The 25,995-nt window shown below is 38.6% G+C and overlaps 1 protein-coding gene and 1 long non-coding RNA gene across 2 annotated transcripts in view; both read right to left on the bottom strand.

The window, feature by feature from the left end:
• Positions 1-13,140: 13,140 nt before the first annotated feature.
• LOC145429447 (uncharacterized) lies at positions 13,141-17,550 on the bottom strand. Its single transcript, XR_013909676.1, has 2 exons — positions 13,807-17,550; positions 13,141-13,398 (listed from the first exon to the last, which is right to left on the bottom strand). It is a non-coding gene; the product is annotated as an uncharacterized LOC145429447 (long non-coding RNA).
• A 792-nt stretch (positions 17,551-18,342) lies between these two features.
• The window catches only part of adgrl3.1 (adhesion G protein-coupled receptor L3.1), an 87,919-nt gene continuing 80,266 nt past the window's right edge, over positions 18,343-25,995 (bottom strand). The window contains 4 exon segments of the mRNA XM_026170822.2: positions 18,343-21,036; positions 22,020-22,322; positions 22,813-22,830; positions 23,445-23,573. Of these exon segments, the coding sequence (XP_026026607.2) occupies positions 20,393-21,036; positions 22,020-22,322; positions 22,813-22,830; positions 23,445-23,573 (1,094 nt within the window). The 3' untranslated portion in view covers positions 18,343-20,392.

The following is a 25,995-nucleotide window of genomic DNA, read 5'->3' as shown; positions in this document are numbered from 1 at the left end:
ACAACAACAACAGGAAAAATGTAGCAAAAAAAGTATGTTAGACAACAAAACTTGAATCACATGAGAAACATTTGTCAGTCTAAACCACAGGCAAAAAAAAAGACAGATACACTGCTTTTACAACAACTCTGTGAATCAGAAAAACAGTATTGAATTGGCATGAGACAATTTGTACAAGAAGAACAGCGATGCTGCTCAGCTCATGCAGAAACAGCTTTAGCATTAGCATTTGTGTATGTCATGGCTGTAAGTTTCTAGAAACCCTTCAGTAACAATGGGTCTTGTTATGTTGTGTAGGCATGAGAGTAAACTCAACTCCTGAAGGCCAGTTGCTGGAAGCAATGTTCGGCATTGTTGCTTTTAATTAAAAAATTCCAGCACTAAAGTTCTCTCCATAAACTGGGTTCCCTTCAGTTTCTTTGTACTAATAGAGCTTTGTTATTTTTAATTTGTAAACTGGAGTTCTTAACATTTTCAAATCAAAGCAGAGTAAAGCACAGTTAGTTTGTCAAGATCACTGGGAATTTTATGACAAGCTGTAGTCACTATTCTTTAGGAGTCTAAAGAACTGAATCTTTTTTAATTGCAATAAGGCTGATAATTGTTGTAAAAGGCAAATTACTTGCCCTTTCTAGACTTTTTTTAATTTCTCACAGCATTGCTTTTTGATAAACCAGCCACTTCCATTCATTTCCTTATTGTCCTATAGGATGTTGTGGTACCATTTGTACAAAGCTATCCACAGTCAAAAGTTGACATGCAGATCTAAAGGTGAGAGTGCATGTGTGCGCGTGTGCCTGTGTGTACATGAGAATGAGGGGTAATTGAGGTGCTTTATCCCTGAGTTTTTACAAGGGGACTAATGGTGCATGTGGTTGCTGTGGAAACCTTTGTTTGAGTATAACAGCACAAGGACTTCCATTCCTCCACACAGTATGCATATATGCACCACCCGTGTGTACACACACACACACACACACACACACAAACATTGCACCCTCCCTCTCTGTCATATGAGAGCATACTTTTTGCATCAGTGATTTAAAAAGAGGCAGCAGATACATAATAAGAGTCCTTGGATGCTACAGCAAGCAGCTAGCTTTTTAATCCGTTTTCTGCCTGTGAGGCTTGAATATCTACCAACACATAGAAGTGTCAGGGTTTTTGAATTTGGCCAGATCTCAGAATTGATGCTAAACAAGTGCAAGAAAAAGGCTTCAGTTCATCAAAACACACACAGTGATGTACACAATGTAACTCGCACACACTCACACATCTTCCCAGGTGACCTGTATTCATGCTGTGAGCGTGTTGGTAAATTGTTAATATTGCAAGGTGCATTGCAGCTTATACATTTGAATGGATCTTAAATTACATTTTAAATTTAGATGAGCTGTTTCAGTTAACTGACAAATGTGTTGTCCTGCTCGCCGAGGGAGGGCTCAGGGCATCTAGTTCCTGCAGAGGCAGTTCAGGAAGGAACAAGCAGCCAATCAAAATGCACTTCACTTCATTTTTGTGCGCTGCTCTCATGCTTGGTTTTGATAATCACACACCCTTTTCAGAGCGCTGAGAGGTGTATCATGCCTGTATGTGTGTTATACATTTTTTTTTATCCATAGCCTCTGCGAAAAATAATTAACTGTCTTTCAATCAAGCATATCCATTAAAGAAGATAATCATTCTAGCAGAAATGTAATCAGACTGAATGTTTGATGATGCTTCTGCAATTTCTTATGTAAACTTCAGCATTTACAGAACCCTCTTCTCACACAAAATACCTATTGGTTATTGTCAATAGTGTACTGTACCAACTCGGCTCTCCCACTGACTCTGTATAAATATCCATAATCTATGCAAATAATGACAAGCAGATACATGCTGCATGAAAGTATGAGCCTGTAAATGTTTGCACCCACTAGTCAACACACGAAATCCAGCCACGGAGGGGGCCACAAGCCAGTGCCAGTGGGGAGGGCTGCATCGAGAAGGCCGGAAACAAGATTTCCAGACTGGATTGGTCAGAACCCAGGTTGACGACAACTGCCTCGAGCGCTGTTGGCCTAGAAGGTGTCAGTGGAAACTGTGCCACTGTTTGCCCAAAACAAAGAAAAAATAGAGGGTGAAGGCATGTTACACGACAATGGGAGTGAAGGAAAGGCAGGAAGGTGAGAGAAGGTGCATTAAATGTAGGGACTATGGCTAGTAAAGAGAAGGAGCTGGCTGAGACAATGGAGAAGAGGAAGGTAAATACACAATAATGCCAAAAGTATTCACTCGCTTCAGTTCAATTCAGTTTTATTTATATCGCACCAAATCACAACAATTGCCTCAAGGCACTTTATATTGTAAGGTAAAGACCCTGCAATAATACAAAACAACCGTAGAGAAAACCCCAACAATCATATGACCCCCTATGAACAAGCACTTTGGTGACAGTGGGAAGGAAAAACTCACCTTTAAAAGGAAGAAACTTCAAGCAGAACCGGGCTCAGGGAGGGGTTGCCATCTGCCATGACCGGTTGGGGTGAGTGGATAAAGATAGGATAAAGACGATAGGATAAAGGAAGAGAGCCAGAGATTAATTATGATAATTAAATGCAGAGAGGTGTTTAACCCCCCCCCCCCAGCAGCCTAGATCTATTGCAACATAACTAATGGATGATTCGTGGCCACCTGATCAAAACCTAACTATAGAAAAGTAGAGACAATGTCTGTCTCCTGAATCCACATTGAAAGCTGGTGCCACAAAAGATGGGCCTGAAAGCTAAAAGCTCTGCCTCCCATTCTACTTTGAAATACTCTGGGAAGAAAAAGTTAGCCTGCAGTCTGAGCTTAAAAAATTTGTGATGATCTTTTAAAAATGAGAGCTGCTCCATCTAAAGTAGGATGGGTGCCGTCTCTTTTAACAAGACCAGGTTTTCCCCAGAGGGTTACCTAATTATCTGTAAAGCCCAGGTAATTGTTTGACACCACTCAGACAATTTAAGGAGACATGTGGCTAAACATGTCACGAGAGGACCAGAGAAAACTACAGAGTCTAATATTGGTTTGGCAAAGTTACACACTGAGCTTCATGGAATGGGTTTCCATGGCCGAGCACCTGCATTCCAAGGACAATGCAAAGTGTCAGATGCAGTGGTATAAAGCACGCTATCACTGGACTCTAAAGCATTGGAGACATGTTCTCTGGAGGGACGAATCGCGCTTCTCCTTCTGGCAATCCCATGGACAATTCTGGGTTTGGCGGTTGCAAGGAGAAAGGTACATGTCAGACTCCATTGTTTCAGTTGTTAAGTTAGGTGGAGGTGGGATTACGGTCTGGGGCTGTTTTTCTGGAGTTGGGCTCTGCCCCTTAGGTCCACTGCAAGGAACTGTTCATGCTTCAGCACTACCAGACATTTTTAAATGTTATGCTCCCAGCTTTGTGGGAACAGTTTGGGGATGGCCCTTTCCTGTTCCAACATGACTGTACACCAGTGCACAAAGCAAGGTCCATAAAGACATGGATGAGCGAGTTTTGTGTTGAAAAACTTGACTGGCCTGCACAAAGTGCAGAGAGTGATTGAACCCTATGGTTTAAGGAAATGTCACTCAAGTTTATATGCATGTCAAGGACAAGAAAATACTTTTGGGCTATACAGTGTATAATGTGTGCAGAGGAGAAGGAACCAAGGCCAGGAACATTGGAAGTGGATTCATAATATTCCATCACGCTAAAGTTACGAAGAGAAATTGAGTAGGAGTAATCTTGAAGGAAGAAGACTGGAGCAGACTTCAATAGATATATGGGTGAAAGCAACATAATGAGGAGGTATTGGGTAGGCATGGAGAGAAATTCACTAAGGCAGATGGTAGTGGCTTTTGCAAAAACAGTGGAAATAACTGTGGTGAACATGTAGGCAAGCTTTAAATGGTGGATAAGAACGAAGCATATTGGACAGAGTTCAGGGAGGAGTTGAGACAGGCTGCATGGTAGCAGTTACCAGATGACTTGTAAAGTGCTGCTGTAGTATTGAAGGGAACTGAAAATATCTGTTTTGTGTATCTGCTGGAAAGAGGAAAGAGGACAAGTAGACTTGGTAGTAGAATGAGGAAGTAAAGGATAACATTCATAGGAGGTTAGTAAAGACATAGGGAGTGACAAAGGGAGATGAAAGTAGACAGGAGTACTGGGAGGCTTAGACATACAGCAAAGAGAGAGGTGGCAAAGGTAAAGGCTTGTAGTGAGTTGTGTGTGACGCTGGACACTAAGGAAGGAGGAAAAAAACTTATCAATTGGCTAGATAGAGAGATCAAGCTGGAAAGGGAATGCAAGAGAGTCATTGAGGATAGAGATGGAAATATACTAATGAGGGTAGAGAGTGTGTTCAGAAGGTGTAAGGAGTACTCTGAGGAGCTGATGAATGTTGAAAATGAGAGAGAGAGAGAGAGAGAGGAGGACAGATGTAGAAAAGTTAATGAATCAGTGAGTACAGGGGATTTGTAAGGAAGAAGTGAGGACAGCTATAACAAGGATGAACAGTGGTCTAGTGACATATTTGTGGAGGTATGGAGATGTGTAGGAAAGATGGGAGTGTGTTGATGGAGAAGTACAGAGAAGGTCAGAAGGAGTTGCACTGTGTTTCTGTGGACGTAGAGAAAGCATTTGATAGGGTGCAATGAGAAAAACTGTGTTACTTCATGCGGGAATCAGGAGTGGCACATAAGTATGTGAGGGTAGTGCAGGACTTGTATGAGGACACCAAGACAGGTGAGGTTTGTGGCTGGAGTGATAGAATGGTCCGGCTGACAGATGAGGTCGGGCGGGAGTCTCCGTGGACTATGACATTCGCAGATGACATTGTGTTCTTTAGTGAGATTAGGGTGCATGTGAAAGAGAGCCTGGAGTGGTAGAGACTAGAGAGAAGAGAGGAATGAATGTAGAATCAAGACACAATACATCGGTGTGAATGACAGAGAGAGAGGAATAGGGTGAGATGGAGACAAATGATCCACTGTGGCGACCCCTAAAGGGACCAGATGAGAGAAGATTCAACCCACGTCCTTCATAAGCACTGCGCCCAAACTACTGAGGCAAATGCTGAGTTTTGTGTAGGCGTTCAGTTTGCATTCATTTGACTTCAGTGAACAAACTTCTCTTAAATCTCCTTAAAAATGACTCTATTCAGTCATTGTGCTGCCTGTATAAACAGTTTTCATTCAATCATAAAAAAAGCCAAAAAGCATTCTAATATGCTTTCATAGCGAAATTTTCAAATATTTTAACCAAATGTGCAAACACTCTTTTCTAAATGCTACCTACTCATCACTCACTTGAGCCCTAACACCACAAATGTGTTAAAAACGGTTTATTCACCAGAAGCTAAATTGGACGGCATCGGTGGAAAAAGTGAAAGACAGACAAAATAAATAAGTCTCACTGGTCAAATTTATCTCACAAGGTGTCTCTCTGAACCACGATGTACTGTAGCCATAGCAACTGGCACCCAGCAACTCCTGAAGGGAATGAGAAAAGGATTCATGATTCATATCCAAACAACAACAGCCTGAGAATCCAAATATACTGAGGTAAACTGCCACCCCCAGACAGTCAGGCTGACAGCTGTGAGGAGGAGGGGCCAAGTAGAAAACAAATAAACAAAAACAATCACAATCATCCTCTGTTCGCTTACTCGTGGTCATTGTTTTCTGTTTGCCTCTTGTGGTTTCAGCCATGTTGACTTGTACTGACAAATCGCAAGATGGTAAAAAGTAATAACTTTTTCATGCCAGAAGGATGGAGAAAAGCAAGACTGGCAGCTTTGCTAGTGAGTCAGCTCCTGTGGATACACACCAAAGGACTTTTAAATTCACCAGTCAAAAAAGTGTTTAAATTAAAAGGACAAAATCATGAGCTGCCTGTAGAAGAAGAGTCCTTGTTACCAAAAGGCATCTCCAGTGTTTCATATTCTCTAAGTACATGAAAATATTACATGCCGTTACACTTTTTTTTAGTCCACTTTCAGGCTTGCAACTGTCTATTTTTGCTCCAAAAGCATTTTCCAGGAAGCACAGCCACATTTACACCATTCATGGGAAGGAGGGAAGAATAAAAAGCCCACCACATACACTGCCAATGAAAACATAATAAGCAAGCCAGAACTACTTGTGGACCATATTTAGCAGAAGTGAAAACACTGTTCTGAATCATGATAACCAAGATTGGGATCTCTTCATTACCAAAAGTCCCCATTCTTGCACTTGCATCGCTATCCAGTAGCTTTTGCCACAATTTCCCTGCTTAAGTAAGCAGTAACAATCAAGGCCCTGCCTGCTGTGCCCACTATAAGGCAGCTGTGCCTCATTACCAATCAGAAGAAAAAGCAAGAAGGGGCCCCTGGGATACACTATTCTTGACTGTGATGTTGTGTGTAGATAAACCACAGAGGATGCTTATCCTCTGTCCTGTTTGTCTCATGTTATCTGTGTCTACATGCCATTCACACCTTGCTTCTTTCGCTGCTTTGTTGCTAGGTAGCTTTGTTTCCTCTCATTCTTAGCGTTCTTTGTTTCTAGCTTTCTTTCTACAGACTTAACAATAAATTGTGGGTGAAAAACACCCACAATTGTAATTTTCTTTAACCCTTAGCGCTGTGAAATGTGTAAACTGAAAAATAAGTTTGCCTCTCGTGAAAAAAGAAAGTCACTTCTGTCTGCTCTATTGCAGATATGCCTACAACCCAATTATTGTTATGTCTCGGAATCATGCTGCTACTTATTCTTAATGTAATGCATCTTAGTGAATGTGAAAGGAACAGAGCCGTGGGTACTCATGCAGTATGCAGGTTTGTGGTGGTTATTTTGAAAACGACTTACTCAGACTGTATGACACACAGTGCATCTGGTTTTTAATTGCATCAGAAATCTTTTGATTGTACACATTTAATTACTTCTGTTTGTAACATCCTTTTACTTTCTTCGTGTCTAGCTTAATTATGTATATATATTTTTAGTTTGGAAAAATGCTTTTAGGAGGCTTTTAGAGACAGAATTGCTTGGTGGAAACAATGGCTGACTAACATAAATGTGAATGTGTGCTGCAAAGCTGTATAGTTACATTTTTCATGTTAATGACTTGAACTTTGTTTAAAGGTTGGTGTTAGGCAAGTACTCTGGGAGTTATAACTGGAGTAAGTTTTCAGGAAATCTGTTTAAACTGTGGTCATGAAGAAACTCAAACAACAAATAATAATATAGGTTATAAGTTAGAGGTGGAGTTCTGTACAAAAATACTCTGGTTGTCAAACAATGAATACAAAGAAGTACTATTTTAAGAAATTCCAAATTATATTAAACATGAAAGCTCGGGTTATCAGTGTAACTTTGCTTTGTGTGCTGTATCTCTGCGCTACAAAATTACACAATACAGTCTAGAAGCAAAGCACATATTTCCTTTACTGATTCTTTTTGGAAGATCAACAACCTTTCATAATTGCTTGTTTGTGCACAGATAGCTCAATTATCCTTTCATAGTAAAACCAGAGCCACTTTTCTGTCCGGTGGAGAATTTCATTACAGCTTTAATGACTAATCTGTAGACAAGATCTAACGCTTGTAACTTAGTAACACATGCAATTACTGAGGATTGGGGTTCAAATGATACATATTATCTGTAATTTAATTTGATCATATGACGGATATTATTAGAGATTAGGACCAAGGTGAAAGCAGCACCTTGTGCCAGGCCACCGATTCCGTTTAGCATCCAGAGGAAATTATGAATTATTTTACTGTATTTTATATAGACAAGACACTGTATTTACACATTTTTCTTTACATTACAACCTGCTTCTCACAGCCTTCTGTGATAACTCCCATGAGCAGCACTCCCCCCCTTTCATTTAGACTGTAACTGAGAAGGTACAAATATGCAGTTGAACATACAGATATTCTTTGCTAATGCAGGTTTACCAAGACAGATCTTACTTTGGTAAGACTGTACGTTATTACAAGAAGTCCACACTTTAGCTTTAAAATGCACTACAGTGCAAGAACATATTCATGGCTGTCATAAGGTTTAAAGGTACATCTTTGCACGGTTTTCTTCCTGTGGAAACGTGGGATTATTAATTGAATGTGATTCCTTTTTCAAACTGCTTTTTTTTTTTTTTTAATTTACAACAATTAGGTGTGATTTTTCCACATTTGGGGCAATCAGATCAGTTCTTTTCTTAGTGAATTGCGATTAGTTTGAAGAAGTAAATGAATCTTTTTTAGAAAGTAACTTGACATGAGTCTGGCCTACTGTACTAGCTCTCCACAAAAACACACTGGCAGTAATCCAGTGTCTGTCATATACACTGGTGACTAGCCTTCTCGCTTTCTCCGCCATCCCAGAGACTGTCTAAATGTCAGTGTTTTCTGTGCTCCTAATGTATTCCTAAAATAGTGTCTCCATTGCTGAGCCTCTGTGAAAAGGCACGCTGCAGAAAAGGCATAGTGAGTCTGACTCACAGCAGAGACAGCAGAAACACCATGCCATCCCAAAGCCAATTAAACATGCATGGGGGTGTACGTGACCTCAAAAAAGCCCGTGGATGGCCATTCTCTCCCCCATTCATTCCACTTTGTAGCTCACCCTCTGTCACTCTTCAGCTGAGGCTTGTCGTCTTCCCTTTTTACCAATTAAAGTGAATTATTCAGGGCAGCCTATGTGTACCTGTTAAGTGTTTTTCTTCCAATGAGCACTCTCACAGAAAATTGAGGTGAGGAGAAGATGATCAAGAGCATGTATGCTGCCGCACACAGGCTGGGCAACTGAAGCAGATGAGTTGGCATAGGCATGCCCGCACCAGCATAGGTCAGTGGACGGACCCCTTTGCATTTTGATGTATTTCCAGAGGTCAGTGAGAGGCTAGTGATTCAGAAGTTAATATGATGTGACTTGGAGAAAGACTAATTAGCCTTCTATCACAGCTAGCCTCTAATAAACTAAAGAATGGCTACATAATGACAAATGAATCTGCGGATGACACAATTAAAAATGTGTAATTTAAGACCGTAAATTCCAGTGACATCTGAAATTCTGGAATGCGAGGTGATGTGCTTTATTTCATCAGAACCTCAACTAGATTCTAGTGTGGCTGGAAAATGTCCTGCTTGTGCTTAACAATGCAGAAGAAGGAAATGGGATGGAAACATTAAAATGTCATACCGTATATGGATGGGCTAAATTTCCATCTTTAATCAAATTCATATTCAGCTTTAAATGTCATAGTTGCTTAAATTAACAGACACCACAATGTAACACCAGTTTCACAGTGGACGCTGCTTGTTGCCATGCCATTCATTCACGTTTATTGATAACTGACTAAATTTCACTGAAATACTTGCTTCTACATAAATAAAATTAAAGATGATGATGGGCTAAATTATTATTATCTAATTTTGTCAGTAACCAGAAAAGAGGCACTCATAAAACTTTACAGCTGTTTAGCCAACATGAAACAATACATGTATCAAGGCTAGCTTACACCATGGAGTCCTACTCTAAAATACTGTCATAGATTTAACACTGTCTGTGAACCTGGATTCATGAAATACATGTTTAAAGTTTCTAGAGCTTGTGTAAAGACGTCTTGTACCAATATAGAATATGACTACTGGTTTTGTTGGTTGGTGGCTGCTAATAGATTACACAATATGTTTATGTTAGCTAACTAGTGATAGTGATAACTCAGCAGAAAACAAGGTAACAAAAACTCTTAAAAGCAGTCTAAGGGAGTCACTTTTGTAAGGTGGCTGGTTTAAACAATAGAAAGTGGTTCCTTGTTGTTGATTAGCTTAACTGAAATGGGAATATCCACATGTTAGCATTACAGCTAACAGGTAGATTTTCCCATTTCTCAAGCACTTTATGCATGAGGACAGTGTAGAGAGAGAGCTTGTTTGTGTCAGGTCCACTGATGGAGTCAGATCAGGTCAGGTTGGGTGTACCGAGAGGCACATTCATAAACTTCTCTACAAACCCAAACATTACCGCTAACAGGTGGAATTTCCTGTTTCAGTTTAGCTAGCCAACAAGGAAGAGCCAGTTGCTGCTAAAGAAACAGAGAGTGAAAGTGAGCAGTACAATTAGTTTTCTCATTGTTGCAGAAAGCGGTAATACAAAAATGTCACCCTTGGACTGATTTTAAGTTTTCTTGTTTTCCACTGAGTTATTAGTTCAGTCACTGGTTAGCTAAGATAAACTAATGTAAGTCTACTAGCACTAACCAACCAACCAAACAAGTGATAACACTTACACAAAAGATGACACTTAACATGCTCTAAAACAGGGGTGTCAAACTCAAATACACAGTAGGCCAAAATTCAAAACTGGAACAAAGTCGTGGGCTAACGTTAATATTTATTGAAATATATTTATTCCTCCAGATATAAGAATGAATCTTTTCTTATGGACTCAAACACGTTTTGCTGAAAAACTGAATATGGAACAAGCAAAGCTTGATACTAAACAATATATATATATTAGCTGTATAATACCAGTAGGCCAGCTCTGATAGTAATTTGGTATGGCTTCGTGGGCCAAATGTAAGTAGGCTGCGGGCCAAAATTGGCCCGCGGGCCAGAGTTTGACACCTATGCTCTAAAACATGTAAACATTTATTTCTTAAATCAAGCTTCATAGGCAGAGTTAAACCTATGGCAGTTTTATAGAGTAGGGCTTCATTGTCTATGCTAGCCTAATGTTTCATGTTTCTACAGCTGTAAAGTTTTGAGTGCTTCTTTTGTGGTTATTGACAAAATTAGATGATAATGGTTAAGATGAAGCCATATTTCTTTCTTTTTTTAATGTAGAAGTAACTTTGACTGGCTTACTTTTATTTATCTTTATTTATATATTTTATTTCAGTGGAAAGTCAGTTATGAATGAATGTGAATTTAAAGGTAGAGCTCAAAGATGGATATGACCGGTGTGTACTGAATAAAAAGTGACAGAAATGGATTGCTCTTCCCCTTATACGTCACTGTCCTATGGTCTTTTTGTTCTGTATGTATATGTAATGACAAAATTATTTATCTTGTGTACAAAACCTCCCCAAAACCCCTTTGATGATTTGTGTGGTGTGAGAATCCATTTGCTATGCAACTGGTGTGATCACATTACAGGATGGTTACACTTTATCCAGAATTATGTGACACAGTGGCACAGCCTTTGAGCATGACTTCTAATTCTTTTTCTTTCTTTCTTTCTTTTGCCTTCTTACCTTATGTAATTTGAATTTTCATATTGCTGCATCTACAAATAGTCATAAAGAACTGAAAGAACATTTCTGAACATTTTTTCAAAAAATTCTATTTCAGCAACTATTTTAGGCTATAAGTATCTTTCCAGAAAGCATTAGTTATTCCACACTTTTCCCTCTCCTTTATTTATTTATTTTGGTAGTCTGTGCACTACAGTTGCCACATTTAGATTCCCTCAGCTTGCCAAAGACATTAATTAATCATAAACAAATACAATAAACAGAATGATTCCCTTTAATTTATATTCCTGCTCATCCTTGCTGTCTTATGCCTTTGGTGTGTGAGCTGAGTCTGAGAGACATGTCACCTTGTAAGACATACTGAATGCCTTCCCTTGAAGGAGGGAAACAGAGAGAGCAGGAAGATAACACAGCCAGGCAGCACTAACCGATCAGAGCACTCCAGCAGAGATATGACCCACATAGCCCAATACTCGTTTAATCAGTCTGCTACTGGCAGAGGAAAGAGGGAATCGGAGGGAGGAACAGGGGAAATTTGAGTGTTAGGTGGCTTTAGTTAGTTTTAAGGAAACTAAAATACATTTATAAAAAATTTATCTTTTCTCCATTCTACTTTTTCACACTTTCCTTTATTTTTGCTCCTTCCTTTATTGTTGGTCTCCCTACTTTTCTTATTTTTCAAATCCTGTTGCTGTATTATTTTCTTTTATTTCCTGCTCATGAACTGAATCTATGATCAAACTAGATAAAAGATGGCAAAAGTCTTAAATAATATAAAGATGCTGTGCAGAGATTGCACCCAACTGAGTAACAAGAAACATTTGTGGGGGCAGTGCCACAAATAAAAGGGCATGTAACCATTTCATTAAGCTTTTCATATCGTGGCCCAAGTGCATTTTTATTAAATTAAATAACTATTTTTTTATTATTATTACAAAAATAAGGGGACTCTATTGTAGGCCAATGCAGATTATTAACTGTTTGACATGTGACAAACAATTATTTTGTTTTTTTAAATTCCATATATTCGTAAAATGGTCTGTTTAGCTACACACCAAAGAACAAAGCTGATGTCAGTGTGAGCGAGATATTGTTAGTATAGGCTGGAATCTTTTTACACTAATTGCTGTTAGTTTTTCTTCACCATTGTAAATATACCCACATCATGGTGGTAGTTTGTTGTGGCTTCACAGGATTTGTTTAGTAATACTGAACCAAGAACACCCACCCTAACCAATTAGTAACCAACCGTTCTGCAATCTGAGCTGCAGCCATTTAGAAAATACAAATTTATTGCTGGCGAAGCACCTCCAGTGGTTTGAGTTTTTATCATCTTAAGTATACACAAGTGAAGAATAACAGTTTCAGATCTGTTTATGCAGTAAATTTTTGCTCCAAAATGTTTCCTCTCATTGGAATAAAATAAACTGTACAGCTATGGTTATAAATTTGACTTAATATATGCAATAGACAGCTGTGATGTCTTTTTGCCAGGATGCATAAGGATGCCAAGATGCATAGCCTGTACAGTGACTATGGATGTGATACATGATGTGTCCAGCATGTCCAAATTAACACTGTCAGATTTGATTTCAACACTATTAAAGTGTCTATATGGGTCCACACCAGAGAGTGTTAATTTAACTCTTTTTGGAGAGTTGGTACGTTAACTCTGATTTAGTGTTAAACACCAAATCTGTCTGGAGTTGATAATTTAACACTTGCTAATGCTAACTAGGTGTTAAGAGTTTATATATTAACTCTCAAAGAGTATTTTAGTTTAACTACATAAGAGTTATCTTCTAATTAATTCTAAAAAGCGGGAATTTTACTGTTCTGAACTTCTAGAAATTTCTTTTGGAAATAAACGTTTACTAAAAAGACGCAATGGTTTTTGAAAAACATTTATTCTGAACTGTGCACCACAATTTCAAAACATTTTCTGAAAGATGTAACAGTGTACATGTTCTCACTTTCATTAGAATTGTGTTTATCAAAAGGTCTGACATAGGTGAGCTGGTAAATGCAAATAACAGCATTCTCATCACTTATTTCTTCAATACAATATGCATGTCCTTCATTCATCACTTTGTGGAACTTCAACGCACTTCTGCTCTCCCCCATATTCCATCTTCACAAGCATATCCTATGTGGAGATTGAATAAAAATTAGTTGACACTAATTAATGGCACAAATCAATTGCTAACGTAGAACCCAGTCAGGACATCTTCTACTGCTGTTTGCTCGGATTTTTCTTTTTATGGGAGATAATTTTCAGGCTTCAAGTAGCACCATTATACCAACATTTCACATTCTAGACATTGTTTTAGGTGTATTTGACCAAAAGTTTGACTGAAAATTCACATGCAAGCTTTTTTTCAAGGCTGTGGTATTTGTCCACAAACAATACATTTCAGCTAGCTAAAACAGAATATTATGCTATCACCGAGCAACATGGCTAATGCCTTTCACACAGCTTTGTCTCAACTCCAAAAAGCCACAGAAGTAAAAGCTAATAATAATAATTGAAACAATCTTTGAAAAAATGACTTACCAAGCATGGCAAACAACTCAAATATGTAGAGCAAAATGTTCTGAAACGGCTTCACTTCAGCTTCGACTGGAGCCTATGGTGCTGGGGGCGGAGTCTGTGAATTTACTCTATTGGTGTCATAGCCCCTCTAGGAGTTCAGAGTTAAGAGGTCAAGAGTTAATGTTTCCATTGTAACACCTCCAGATTTGACAGAGAAACATTCATTTTTAACACTTGATTTTAACTACTATCATTTTACACCTCAGAGTTACATTAAAAGAATGTGACTCTACTTAGAGTAAAATTAACTCTACTTTTGCAAGAAGACTACTAACACCAAAACATTTAACACTTTTGAATTTGCTGTGTAAGAGACACCATCAGTATGTGTTGCAATAATACGTTACATGATCTGCTGAGTTTGCAAGTTTGATCAGTTATAAAGAAACACATTACATAAAAGTTATAAATTGATTTGCATGTCCTTGAGTGAAAATAGCATTTGATCCACAAGTAAAACATGATGTTTCTTGTAGGTGGTCACCAGGTTTGCACACATCTCATCAGGGATTTTGAACCTTTGTCTTTACAGAAACACTCAAAATCATTTAGGTTTCTTGGCTGCTGCTTGGCAGCTCCAATGTTTCCATCTCCGTGCTTGACTGTGGGGATGGTGGTCATTGGGTCATACTCAGTATTGCGCTTCCTCAAGATATGGCAGGCTGCACGAATGCCAAAGAACTATGCTTTCATCTGATCACAGCAATTTTTGCCATGCCCTCTCTCAATAATTTATATGTTCACTGGCAAACTTTAAATTGGCCTCTGCATGTGGCTTCTTAAGGGGAGGACTTTGCAGATGCAGCAGGATTTCAGTCCATTACAGTGTAGTGTGTTACCAACTGTGTACTGTGGCTGGTTTTCCAACTGCCTTCCAATAACAAACAAGCTCTTCCCATGTATGTATGGGTTAATTTAACACCTTTCCCATAATCATCTTCACTCCATGAAGCAAGAACCTGCATTGAGCTCCAGACTGAAGGTGATTGATCGTCATTTAATATTTCTTCCACTTCTAAATAATCACACTGATAGTTGTCACCTTCTCGTCAAACTTCTTGCTAACACCCTTGTATCCCATTCAAGCAGATCTACCATGTTTTCCTTGATGTCCTTTGACAGCTCTTTGGTCTTGCTTATGGTGGTGGAGAGTTTGGAATAAAAGAAATTGATTCTGTGGACAGGTATGCTTTATACACATAATAAAGTTGATTGATTGATACATTTTTAATTCTGAGAGCCAGAATTCTAAGAGATCAAATACTTATATCACTCAATACAAATCAGTTTATAACTTGTGTGTAAAAAAAAAAAAGTAAGGAGAGAAACAATCAAAAGGACTGTAAGTGTGTGTGTGTGTGTGTGTGTGTGTGTGGAACAGCAGAACATAGCCAACAGGTTGTTTACAAATTAACTTCATACACACTCTTAGGCCTGTTGCCAAATTAGAGGATGTTGAAGCTTCTCACTCCTGCCCTCTAGAGACTACACTAGCTGGAGAAGGTAACTAGCCATTCCTCAGTGGGGTTTACCAAAGTCCACCCAGGGAATAATTAAGAATTTCTATTGCTGGGCAACACTAAGCACATGGGCCCTAAGGACAAGTTAGCAACTTCACCACATTAAGTGGGTGGAACTGTGTAAATGTAGAGGGAACAGACTACATGGAAAAAACTACATATACAAGTAGACCAACACAATTCTGGCTATGATGCAGCTACTGGGAAGGACCTTGACAATTGAGCAAAATCCAAAATGTAATGTGAAGACCTGAACTTTTACAAAGACAGGACTACGAACTTTAGTTTGCAAAAGACAAACAAGTAGTCTGTTTTTTTTTAATGGGAATCTTTGAATCCAGTGCCATTGCCACAGGCTTATAAAATTGAGCACTTAGCCATGCAGCCTACCTTTAAAAACATTTGTCTAGGAATAGATTGATCTAAGAGCACAATGAATTTGAGCGTGATATAATAAAAGGATGTCAGCAACTCAATAAGGAAAATTTTCCTTAAATATTAGATTTATTATTTTTTATATTAGATATTTTTCTAGATATTCTAAGATCAACTTTACTGGTATTTATACAAAGTGAAAGCTTTCAGAAACCATAGTTATTCAAACCCAAACTGGGTTTACTGAACAAATTAGGTTTTTTAGGTTTACTTGAGTCATTTGTGCTGTTTTAAGAAAACATAAAAATTAGATTTACTTTAAAAAGTTGTTGCACTCAAGTGTGTAAAGTAACTCTGAAGAAATTGGCTGTTTTGTACTCTAAAATGTTTGATTCAATGACAAGCCACTGAATTAACCTGAAAGAATAGAGAATTTTACTGAAATAACATCAAAGAAACTACAGAGGACTCTTTAAAACTGACAATGTAGAGAAATATGTTTTATGTGATTTGACAGGCTAATTCAATGACCTTGAGCGACAAAACAAAACAAACCTTTTTTTTCCAAACCTCCTTTGGCATTAACATCAGTACAAAAGCTGTGTGCTGGGAGCTTTGTGGCATCCAAGGCCAGGAAGCAACTGCAAGTGTATTGTGTATGTGATCCAGTACTTTTGTTTATATTGTGTATGGACTAGAGATGGCACGATACCACTTTTTTATGTCCGATACCGATATCATAAATTTGGATATCTGCCGATACCGATATGAATCCGATATAGTGTTTTTTAATCAACAAAACTGTTTTTTTAAATATCTTGCTGCATTTTGTATAAGTTCACACTCAAGTTTAAAACAACAACTACACTAAAGCTATTCTGTTATACCTGTATGCAAAAAAAAAATTTCATAGTTCAGCAATACTGATCAATCTAATAAACTTAAACCTACACCATCCTCCCTATTCTGGTATTTTAAAGAGTACTTAGCGTAAATATTAAGCAACCTAACTAATAGGGTTCCAACTCCCAGCAACAACAAAAATAAATAAATAAAAAATAGGGAACCACCCCTCACGCTCCACCTCATGATGCTTAATCGACGTAATCAACCTTAATTTGATGCAGTGTGAAAAAAAAAATGCACAGAAATCAATTTTTTTTCAAGAAATATTAAATAGATTCAACATCTTTCTTCAACAAAATTGCAGACTGCACAGATGGTACCTTCCCAAAGGAAAAAGTACTATAGCTTACTAGGGTATATATATTAGACTTAATAGTCACTATATACAGTAATTGACTTCTATTCATTTTACATCAAATTAAAACTTTGGGTGTCAGATAATTATTTATTAAAAGCTAGACATTTTAAATGAGAATAAGAAAGAAAAGTATTTCTTTGTGCCCCCTTTTCCCTGTTAATGCCCTATCAGCCCCCCTGGCTAAACTTTGCTAGATCCGCCCCTGCACAGTTACCAGGTCAGCTACGTAGAAAAAGATCCTGGTGTAGAAAGTAATATTAAATAAATTCTAACAACAGCTGATCAAACTTAAACGTGCTGCTGTTGTTCAGCCGCTGGTTTCCACTTTCTGGTGCAAAGTGGGCCAAAAACAAAGAAGCCGATCAGCTGATCATTAAGCAGTTTCATGATTGAAGTAGCAGCAAGAAGAGGCAGTCGCTTGTTAAGCTTAACGCAGGAATGCTTTACAAACATTCAGAGATGGACTTACACACTTGCTTTACTTCTCTCGGGGATAACTTTGTCGGAGATGAAATGCCAGGTTGCTAGCGAAGCTCCACATGCTATCCAGACCACAGGTCCCGCATGCCACAGCCGCTCTATCACGTGATGCATACTGCTCCGACGTGCTAACGTTCTGAGGTGAGTTATGGCGTGTTGCAAGTTTTGTGAGGTGCTTTCGTGATATTTAATGGATCGGATTACATTTTTTATTTTTCTCCGATATCCGATCCAGTAATTTAGGTCAGTATCGGACCGATACCGATACGTAATATCGGATCGGTCCATCTCTAGTATGGACCGAATAAACTTGGAAGAAAGCCGGACCAATTTAAAATATTAACTGATTTCCACTTTGATAGACAGGGAGAGAAAAATGTGCAGCAGTGAGTTTCTGCTGGTAGTGTGATCACCATGGGTTACTTGCAGAGGTTCATATCACACTTAGTTTTTGTGAAAGTAATTATTCATCAATCACATTACCCTTGAGGTTCAGTCCTTTATATGTATAGAATATGTAAATATATGTTAATCTCCAAACAATGGAGAACTAATGTATTCACTGACAGAAAGAAGTCTTCAAAAATAAATTGCCTAATATGATTCTGTAAACTTCCCACACACTCAGCTATGGCACGCAAAAGCTTTAACTGGCAGAAGCTGTTCTGACAGATCGAAAAAGCAGAATTTCACCTGAGAACCAGATCCAAATGCATGCAGCGAGATGTTTGCATACTCAGTCTCACCAAATGGTCAGAAACACACATCTGAAGTGAAAACAGTGATGGGTTTAACTCTGTGTTTGTGTTTAATTTCAGCATAATCACTGAAAACACTCAAGAGGCAGAAACCCGCAAAGCTATGTCAGTAATTTATTTGTTGGCAAACAACTTTCACTGTTACAACAAATATTAGTTATGAGATCATTCAACGTGGAACCCATACAAAAAGAATAAATAATTAGCAGTAATATTGTAATAATAATCAAGATCATAATAATTTAAAAAAAGAAATGAAAAACCCCAAAAATTAAAAAAATTAAAAAAAACAAACCCAGTGCCACTTTATTTACTCCTGCCAGCTTTCTTTCCTCTGAGCTTGTTTTGCTGTATTTAAACCAATAAACTGATAAATAAATAATTTCTCTCTTGGGGACATGGCGGGGTTTGTGGAATACATGTGCAAGCTACACTTCATACACTTATTCATTTTCCTGCTAAATAAGTAAACATTGGCTTCCCACATTGGACAGTGCTCTTGTGTGCAGATTTTTCACATTTTCAGTACACAAATATGGTGTAGCCATGATATTTCATTGGTAAGACTGACCCCTTTGTAAAATAGTAGATTCTCTGAGCATTTTTCTGTACAATAAGATCTCAAACAGCACTGTAAGTTATTATCAGTTGCTAGAATATTTGGCAGAGGATATGTTTTTAAAAACTATTTTTGTGCTACGTCTTAAATCTGGCGTCTTTGTAATTTTTCACACCGAGGCCCCTCGCGCAGGGACAAAATGAGATGAGATCCTCTTCCATCAAAAGTCTAAAATGTAGCATTTCCATAGTAATCGCTTCCTTCGTCTCTTAACTACTTCAGTTTCCTGCTTGGTTTAAATCTACACAAGTGGCAAAGTATATAGTAACAACTAATTTGCAAAATGTACGTGACAGTGGTGTTGCTATAAAAAGGACCAGGATGAAGTGTGCGTAGGGTATATGCGTATTAATTAAGGGGTGCTTGACCGCCTCTGCATTACGAGAGAGTGACATGAAAGATTGTTTCTTGCTCGTTCTGCAGTCCTCTCGTGAACAGAACATATCATTGCATTTCAGAACGTTTTCACACACAAAAGGTTTGCAACTTAGGATTATAAAATAAAAGACTTGGTCATATGCAACATTTGTATCTGTATCTGGATTCTGTACAATACATAGAAACAGTTTGTGATTTCTTCATAATCCTTTGATAACGGAAAACTTTTACAGAAGAAAGGAGAAGAAACAGAACTTTTTTTTTCACTTCAGTCTGTTGTAATATGATCTTCCTTCTTTGTTTTCAGTGAAATACACAGTAGCCGCTGTCACTACGACTTGCAGGAATGTTACACCAGCCCAGACACAACTCCAGTTTAGCAGATACGAACAGGAAGAGAACTTCGAACATCAGTTTGATATGGTTACAGTTCAGCCGCCCAAATAATATCAGTGGTTCTTTTTCTTTTCTTTTCTTTTCTTTTTTTTTTCTTTTTTTTGGGTGATTGTTAGTGAGGGCATATATCATACATCCTTCACTTGATTGGCAGGTAGCGGTGCTTCTTTGGGGCCAGTTTATGCTGTGAACACCAGAGTCTGACGTCCTGCTCTACCCTTTATTGTCGTGGAAACGTCATCCAACGTATGCGTCTTTAAGAGTTAGACAGACAGACAGACATACAGACAAACAGACAGGCAGCTCTTTTCACCCAGGGCTGGGGGCCTGGGCCCTGTTGTGGTGGTAGTGGAGACTATATGCTATAATCTGCTAGAGGTCCATATTGGTAAACTTGTAGGGCTACGGTCAATCCGAAGATTCCAAATAAAAATAACAGGTACGGTAAAATTACAGAATCCCTCCCCGTTCCTTTTCTGTTCTGAGTTCAAACATTCCATTCTGGCTTGATGTTCACAAAAAGTCTTTTAGAGCTGCCCTCTCAGTCTGCACCTTTTATGACAGTACATTCAATCCCTGCTTTTAACTGGCCAGTGATGTCTCAATCATATTGTCATGGGCCGCCGTTAATGTTACACACAGTACCTCAATCCAGGGTCGGGCCAGCTCAGTCTGTCAGTCAACAACACAGAATGTTTTCACTGAAAGGTTGAAAGTGTAAAGGTGGGCTGGGGAGGGACAGAAGTCTCGACTGCCTCTATAGACTGGTAACCAGGTGAGAAGGGTCTACAGGCGGCTCCTCGGGTGATGAATCGGACTCATCCTTGCTCCCAGAGACCATATATCCATCACTGCCACCACGGCCCATGTGGTAGTAGCTCTGCAGCTCGTGAAGGTGATTCCTGGAGCCCAAGTTTGGCATGCTCTTATAATAGACATCATCCAGTTCAGGAGCAGTAGCACTCTTACAGGGCTGTAGCTCCCCGGAGCTGTCTTCCTCTCCGTCTGTTAAACCATTCATCTGCCCATCTGGGAGGTCCGTCAGCACTGGCATGCTGGTGTAGAGTGAGTCTCTGTGGTTTGGTGAGTGCGTGTGCTCATCAGTGTGCTCGTTTGTCAGCAGGGGAAAAAAGCTCTCGCTGGTCTCTTGAGGAATGCGCCGTGGCCGGGAGAAACTGTGAGGAGGCGGCGGCGGCGGGGGGTGGCTGTCTGGCGGAGGAGGCCGTGGCGGCAGGAGAGGTGCATTGGACTCCTCTCTGATAATCTCCAAACCCAGGTTCTCCTCATGGGGGAAGGCTACAGAGTTGTCTAGTACCATGGGGCCATTGTCCTCTTTACTGCCTCCCACACATCCACCAACTCCACTGCTGCTGCTGCTGCTGCTGCCCCCTGCCAGGCTCCCTGGAAGAACCAGGCAAGAATCATATTACACCACACATCTCAACATGTTAGCCCACTGACGTTAAATCATTTTGAACAAAAAGCACTGCCACTGCTACCCAAGGCAGAAACTTTAGCATTACTAGTAAAACAAGTATTAAATTTTTTAAATTGTATACTTTATTGACCCCCGTGGGGAAATTCCTCTCTGCATTTAACCCATTCACTCTGTGAAGTTTAAAGTCCCCACTCTAATTTTCAGAAATTAACAACAGATTAAATTAGTCCTGCTATGTGACACCGGACCCAAAGAGAGCGATTTAAAGGATGTCAGCTCATTTGATGTCATTGTCCAGGTTGTCTTGCTTTCGAAATTACAGTTTTACTTGAGCTCACCACTTTCAACAGTACAATTTTCGCCAGCATCATATGTCTGTTATCCAGTAAAAAAAACCAAACCCCCCCCCCAAAAAAAAACTACTGTCTGCTAGATCTGCCCACTACCAAATGTCACACAGGCAAAGCAAAAGGAAAAAGGATCAACTTCAGGTAAATCTACGCTTCACAATAGCTGCCAAAAGTGTAAAAGTTTGGTATTGACATATCAGCTGTGATAATATGTCGCAGTTGTTTAAGCTGTCTGCGAACGGTTAGAAATAATAATTATTGTAGATTTTAATATGTTGCTCACCACTTCTATTGTGCTGTTTTGTTGAGTTCACCTGAACCCTCAGAAGGAAGGGTTACTGCAAATCATTATAAATGACAGGCTTTTGCTTAATTCAGTTTAATAATCACCTGTCTGCATAAATCATTGTAACCAGATAAAAACCCAGATTCTACTCATTCACCCACAGAAACAAATAAAAAGTGTTTACACGCATTTATAATTACTCTAAGACTATTTTTGTTGTAGTGAGTTAACAAGCAGTGCCACTTAATAAATCGAAATATTTACATCTGTTTATCAAAACCTTCAATTATATAAATGAAACCACATTCACCTCCATTGGCCATGCTGCTGTTCACCAGTTTGTTCATGAGGTTGTGATTGCGCTCCGTGGTTGCTCTCTCATGATTGTTGAGGTAAGATGGGATATAGTTGGACGTCAGCTCCTTGAGGATCTTCTTCTCTAGAGTTGTCTCCTTGTGGTTGCCGTGGGTGCCGTAGCCGGCGCTACGGTCGAGGATCTGGACACAGTCGCTCAAGTACTCACTGCTCGCCATGCTGTAGTTGTTGGCATGGTTACCATTAAGAGGGAGTGTATCCATAACACTGGAGTCTCTTGCGTTGTTCAGGATGCCCTCTGAGAAACAATTTTAAAAAGTGCTAATTATTAAGATGTAAGAAAAAAACAACTCCCAAGTGGTTTTTTTACAAATGAAAGATTTTAATTATTGTTTCACATCGTAGTGGGTGCTGTGAATTGAGGATTAAAAATTAGCAATGATAAATTTCTTGGAAAGAAAAATGCTTCAAGCGTCCATAATTCATTAAGGAGAATCTTCATAAGTACTCTTCTTTTTCAATTGCTGCTAGCACTACAACAATACAAAAAGAAAAGTTAAAATTTCACTGAAAAATGTTTTAAGTAGAACTTCTAGTAATTATACAGGAGTTATTATCACATCTCATCTCCCTGCTGGTCGACTAATACTATAGATACTGTATATCGACTGGAAAACTTTTTGGGGAAAAAAGGTTTTGCATAGGTTGGATTTAAAACATTAAATTGCTTTAAATTCAAGAAAATAATTATGTAGCTGAAGTAGTTTGAGTAATAATGTAGTCCATACTTGTGTCTCGGTATGGTGCTAATGGACAGCATGAGGGAGAGAGAGAGAGAAGAGAAACACAGATGTGAATTTAGACATTGACAGAAACACATTTCAGCCACCGTTACATCAACAATTGCTCAACAACTAAAGGCAAGTTGACAAATTTTAAACACAAAAATCTTACATAATCATTACAGAACAAAATATCTGTGCTTTGTTATAAAGACAGAGAAAGAAACAGCATAAGAATCATATTTAAAATGCTATAAATGTAGATATTAAGCTTATGCAGACACATGCTGTTGCACAAGCAACACAAGGCCAAAATGACACATGCATGTAAAAATAAAAATAAAAGTAAATCTAACATTCATATAAAATTTAATATATAAGAAATATTTCATGGTTCACAAGTAGCTTTTTTAAGATATAGCAAATCTGCAAATAGTAATTTAGATAGAGTTGTATGCATATATGTACAGTTCAGTGTCATTGATCATCTCACTTGGGAACCATAACATGCATGCATCAAAATAGAAAGCACCTTTTAAACTGAAAGAACCATGCAAACTAAATCAATAAATAGATCAAATAAAGCAACTCTATGCTACATTTAAAAATGTTGTTCATAAATGGAACATCAGCCACACCTTGGGTGTTGTACATGCCCACAGCTGGGTTGTTATAGACTGCCGAGTCCCCCAGGAGCGTGTTATAAGGATTGTTAGTACCATGGGGACGAAGGAGAGCATTAGTTATAAGATGATTAGCCATGGCTCCTGGTACAGGCAGATAGAGAAAGAGAGAGGAAAAGCAATAGCCAAGTCGAGAGAGGAGGAGAGAGGAAAAGCAACAGCCAAGTCAAGAGAGAAAAAGAGAGAAGCACTCAGGAGAAAAAAAACAGAGTGGAGATAGAGGTTAAAGGAGAGAACATGTAGCCATTGCAGAGTGGAAGTAAGCAAGAAGGAAAAAAGAAGAAGGGAGAGCGAGATGGAGAGTGAGTGTGTGGAAGAAAGAGGGAGAGAAGAGGACAAGTAAATCAAACAGGCTAACAGTTCAGGGAGAAAGGCAAGAAAAAGCTTGACAAGTCATTCTTGCAGCCATTGCATACAGGGTGAGGGAGGGAAAGGGAGAAGGAGACAGAGAGAGAGAGACAAAGAGAGAGTGCCATAGCTTGGAGCAGACTGTGCTGCAGTTCAATATGCTTGAGCAGAGAAGCATGACTACAGGACAGTTAATGGACAAAGGGGCCACAGAAAGTGTTTTCAGTGCATTTTCTGAGAGACTGCTCATATACACATTAAGACAATGCAAAAAATACAGGCAACAAATGGGCACAACAGCTCTTATGCATTCATCCTCATGATGCTATCGACAGTGTATGAAGCAGGCTGTGCTACTGCTGTCTGTGCATGTCATATAGCTTTAAAACAGAGAGGGGAAAAACAGGTTCAAATATCTCTGTGGTTTCAGCATAAACTCAAAGCAAAACATGATAAGAAATAATTATCTTTATCAGTTTTCTTTTCCTTTTAGTACCTTAGCAGCACCACTAATGAGGTGCAGAGATGGCATTATACATGACCAACCACTGTGTATGTGACGACCTAGTGGAGAGTCTGCATCATGCAGTTTTTCTTTTTGCTTTTCTTTTCTGCTCTTTCTAGCGGCTTCAAATGCAATCTTGCTAATATTATACAGTTGTCACTGACTGTGTGGGATCTGAACTTATGGTTATGTAAACTAGCTACATCTACGGATGCATCCCGTACCCAGTAAAATCATGTCTAAAGGCTAGTAAATCTATGAAAAATATAGGGGCACAGCAATTTTTTACTTCCCTAAGGCATTTTTTTCTCATTTCTACACAATGTAAACTATAAACTTATGATTCCTATGCCATTATAACCCAGCATTTAAGAACTACATAAGTCATATATTGTCATAATATTCAAAAAAGGGGAATATATGCATTCTAGATCCTTTCAAATGTATGACTACACAAATTATTCATCAAAACTACAAATTACGGCGGCGTAAGAAATTGTAAGCTCTGACACATCAATGTGCTGCAAAATGGTAAAGGTGGAGGGAAATTTGTCATAGCTGGACACACTGAAATGAAAATCACGTTAAGGATCTGTTATCTTTAATTACTTGAACTGATCCCTCCTTTTCTCGGTGCTGCCAAAAGTCAGCCACCGCTACGTGAATGCATGAGTTATTTACTGGTTGATTATGTGACGTGACGTCATTAGTCTCAAGCTACTGGAACTATTGTTGATCTTAGTTTTGCGGATGTCATCTGTAGATTTCCAGAACGTGTGTGTGTATATATATATATATATATATATATATATATATATATATATATATATATATATATATATATATATATATATATATATATGTATATGTATATATTGCCTTACTTTAACCTTCCTAGTTTCTGGCTTACGTAAGGTGTTTAGTTGGCCATGACAAAAAATTTAGGTTGCTTCTCCTAATGTTGTTACTGCACAAATGAACCAAAGAGAAAATGATTCCCTTTTTTTTCTCCTTCTGGTCAAGCCTCCAAACAATCAATGTGGCATGTAGCTCAGTGATGCGCCTGTTTTACAACAGACTCTGTGAAAGTGTTGCCACATACACTAAGTAATATAACTACACTGAAAAAAGGCCTTGTTGGATTTACTTAATTCAATAGTGGACACTGGTTGCACACAAATGTTTTGCTTTGGCAGAAACTTAAACAACTGAGTTAAATCAACACAACTTATTCATATTCAATAACCCTGTGCATTTTGTGTTGATACAACGCGATTGAAACATGTTTAGATGAAGTAAGTTAAAGCTCTTGGAATATTTTAATCCTTCACAATTTTGTCATTTTATTTTAACACTATTCAATAACTTTTACCCCAGTACTACTCAGTCACTTAAATACTACATGTTGTCTTCATATTACATAATGTTCAACAAAGTCTAGAGTCTGGTTACCATAAAAATTGAATGGATCTACAACAACTACCATCCTCCTATCTTTATCCTGGTTGCAGGGGGGCTGGGGCATGAAATCCTGTGCAGTGTCGCAAGATTTAACATTGCTATATTATTGACTTACTTCACTCGAACATGATATGAAGAATTTAATCTAGCCTCTCTGCATATAATGTAGTTTCTACACTATATAGTTACACT

Source organism: Astatotilapia calliptera, chromosome 6 (genome assembly GCF_964374335.1).
Source record: "Astatotilapia calliptera chromosome 6, fAstCal68.1, whole genome shotgun sequence".
Taxonomy (NCBI): Eukaryota; Metazoa; Chordata; class Actinopteri; order Cichliformes; family Cichlidae; genus Astatotilapia; species Astatotilapia calliptera.
The sequence above is the reverse complement of the archived record's forward strand: the minus strand, read 5'-3'. Positions and strand labels throughout refer to the sequence as shown.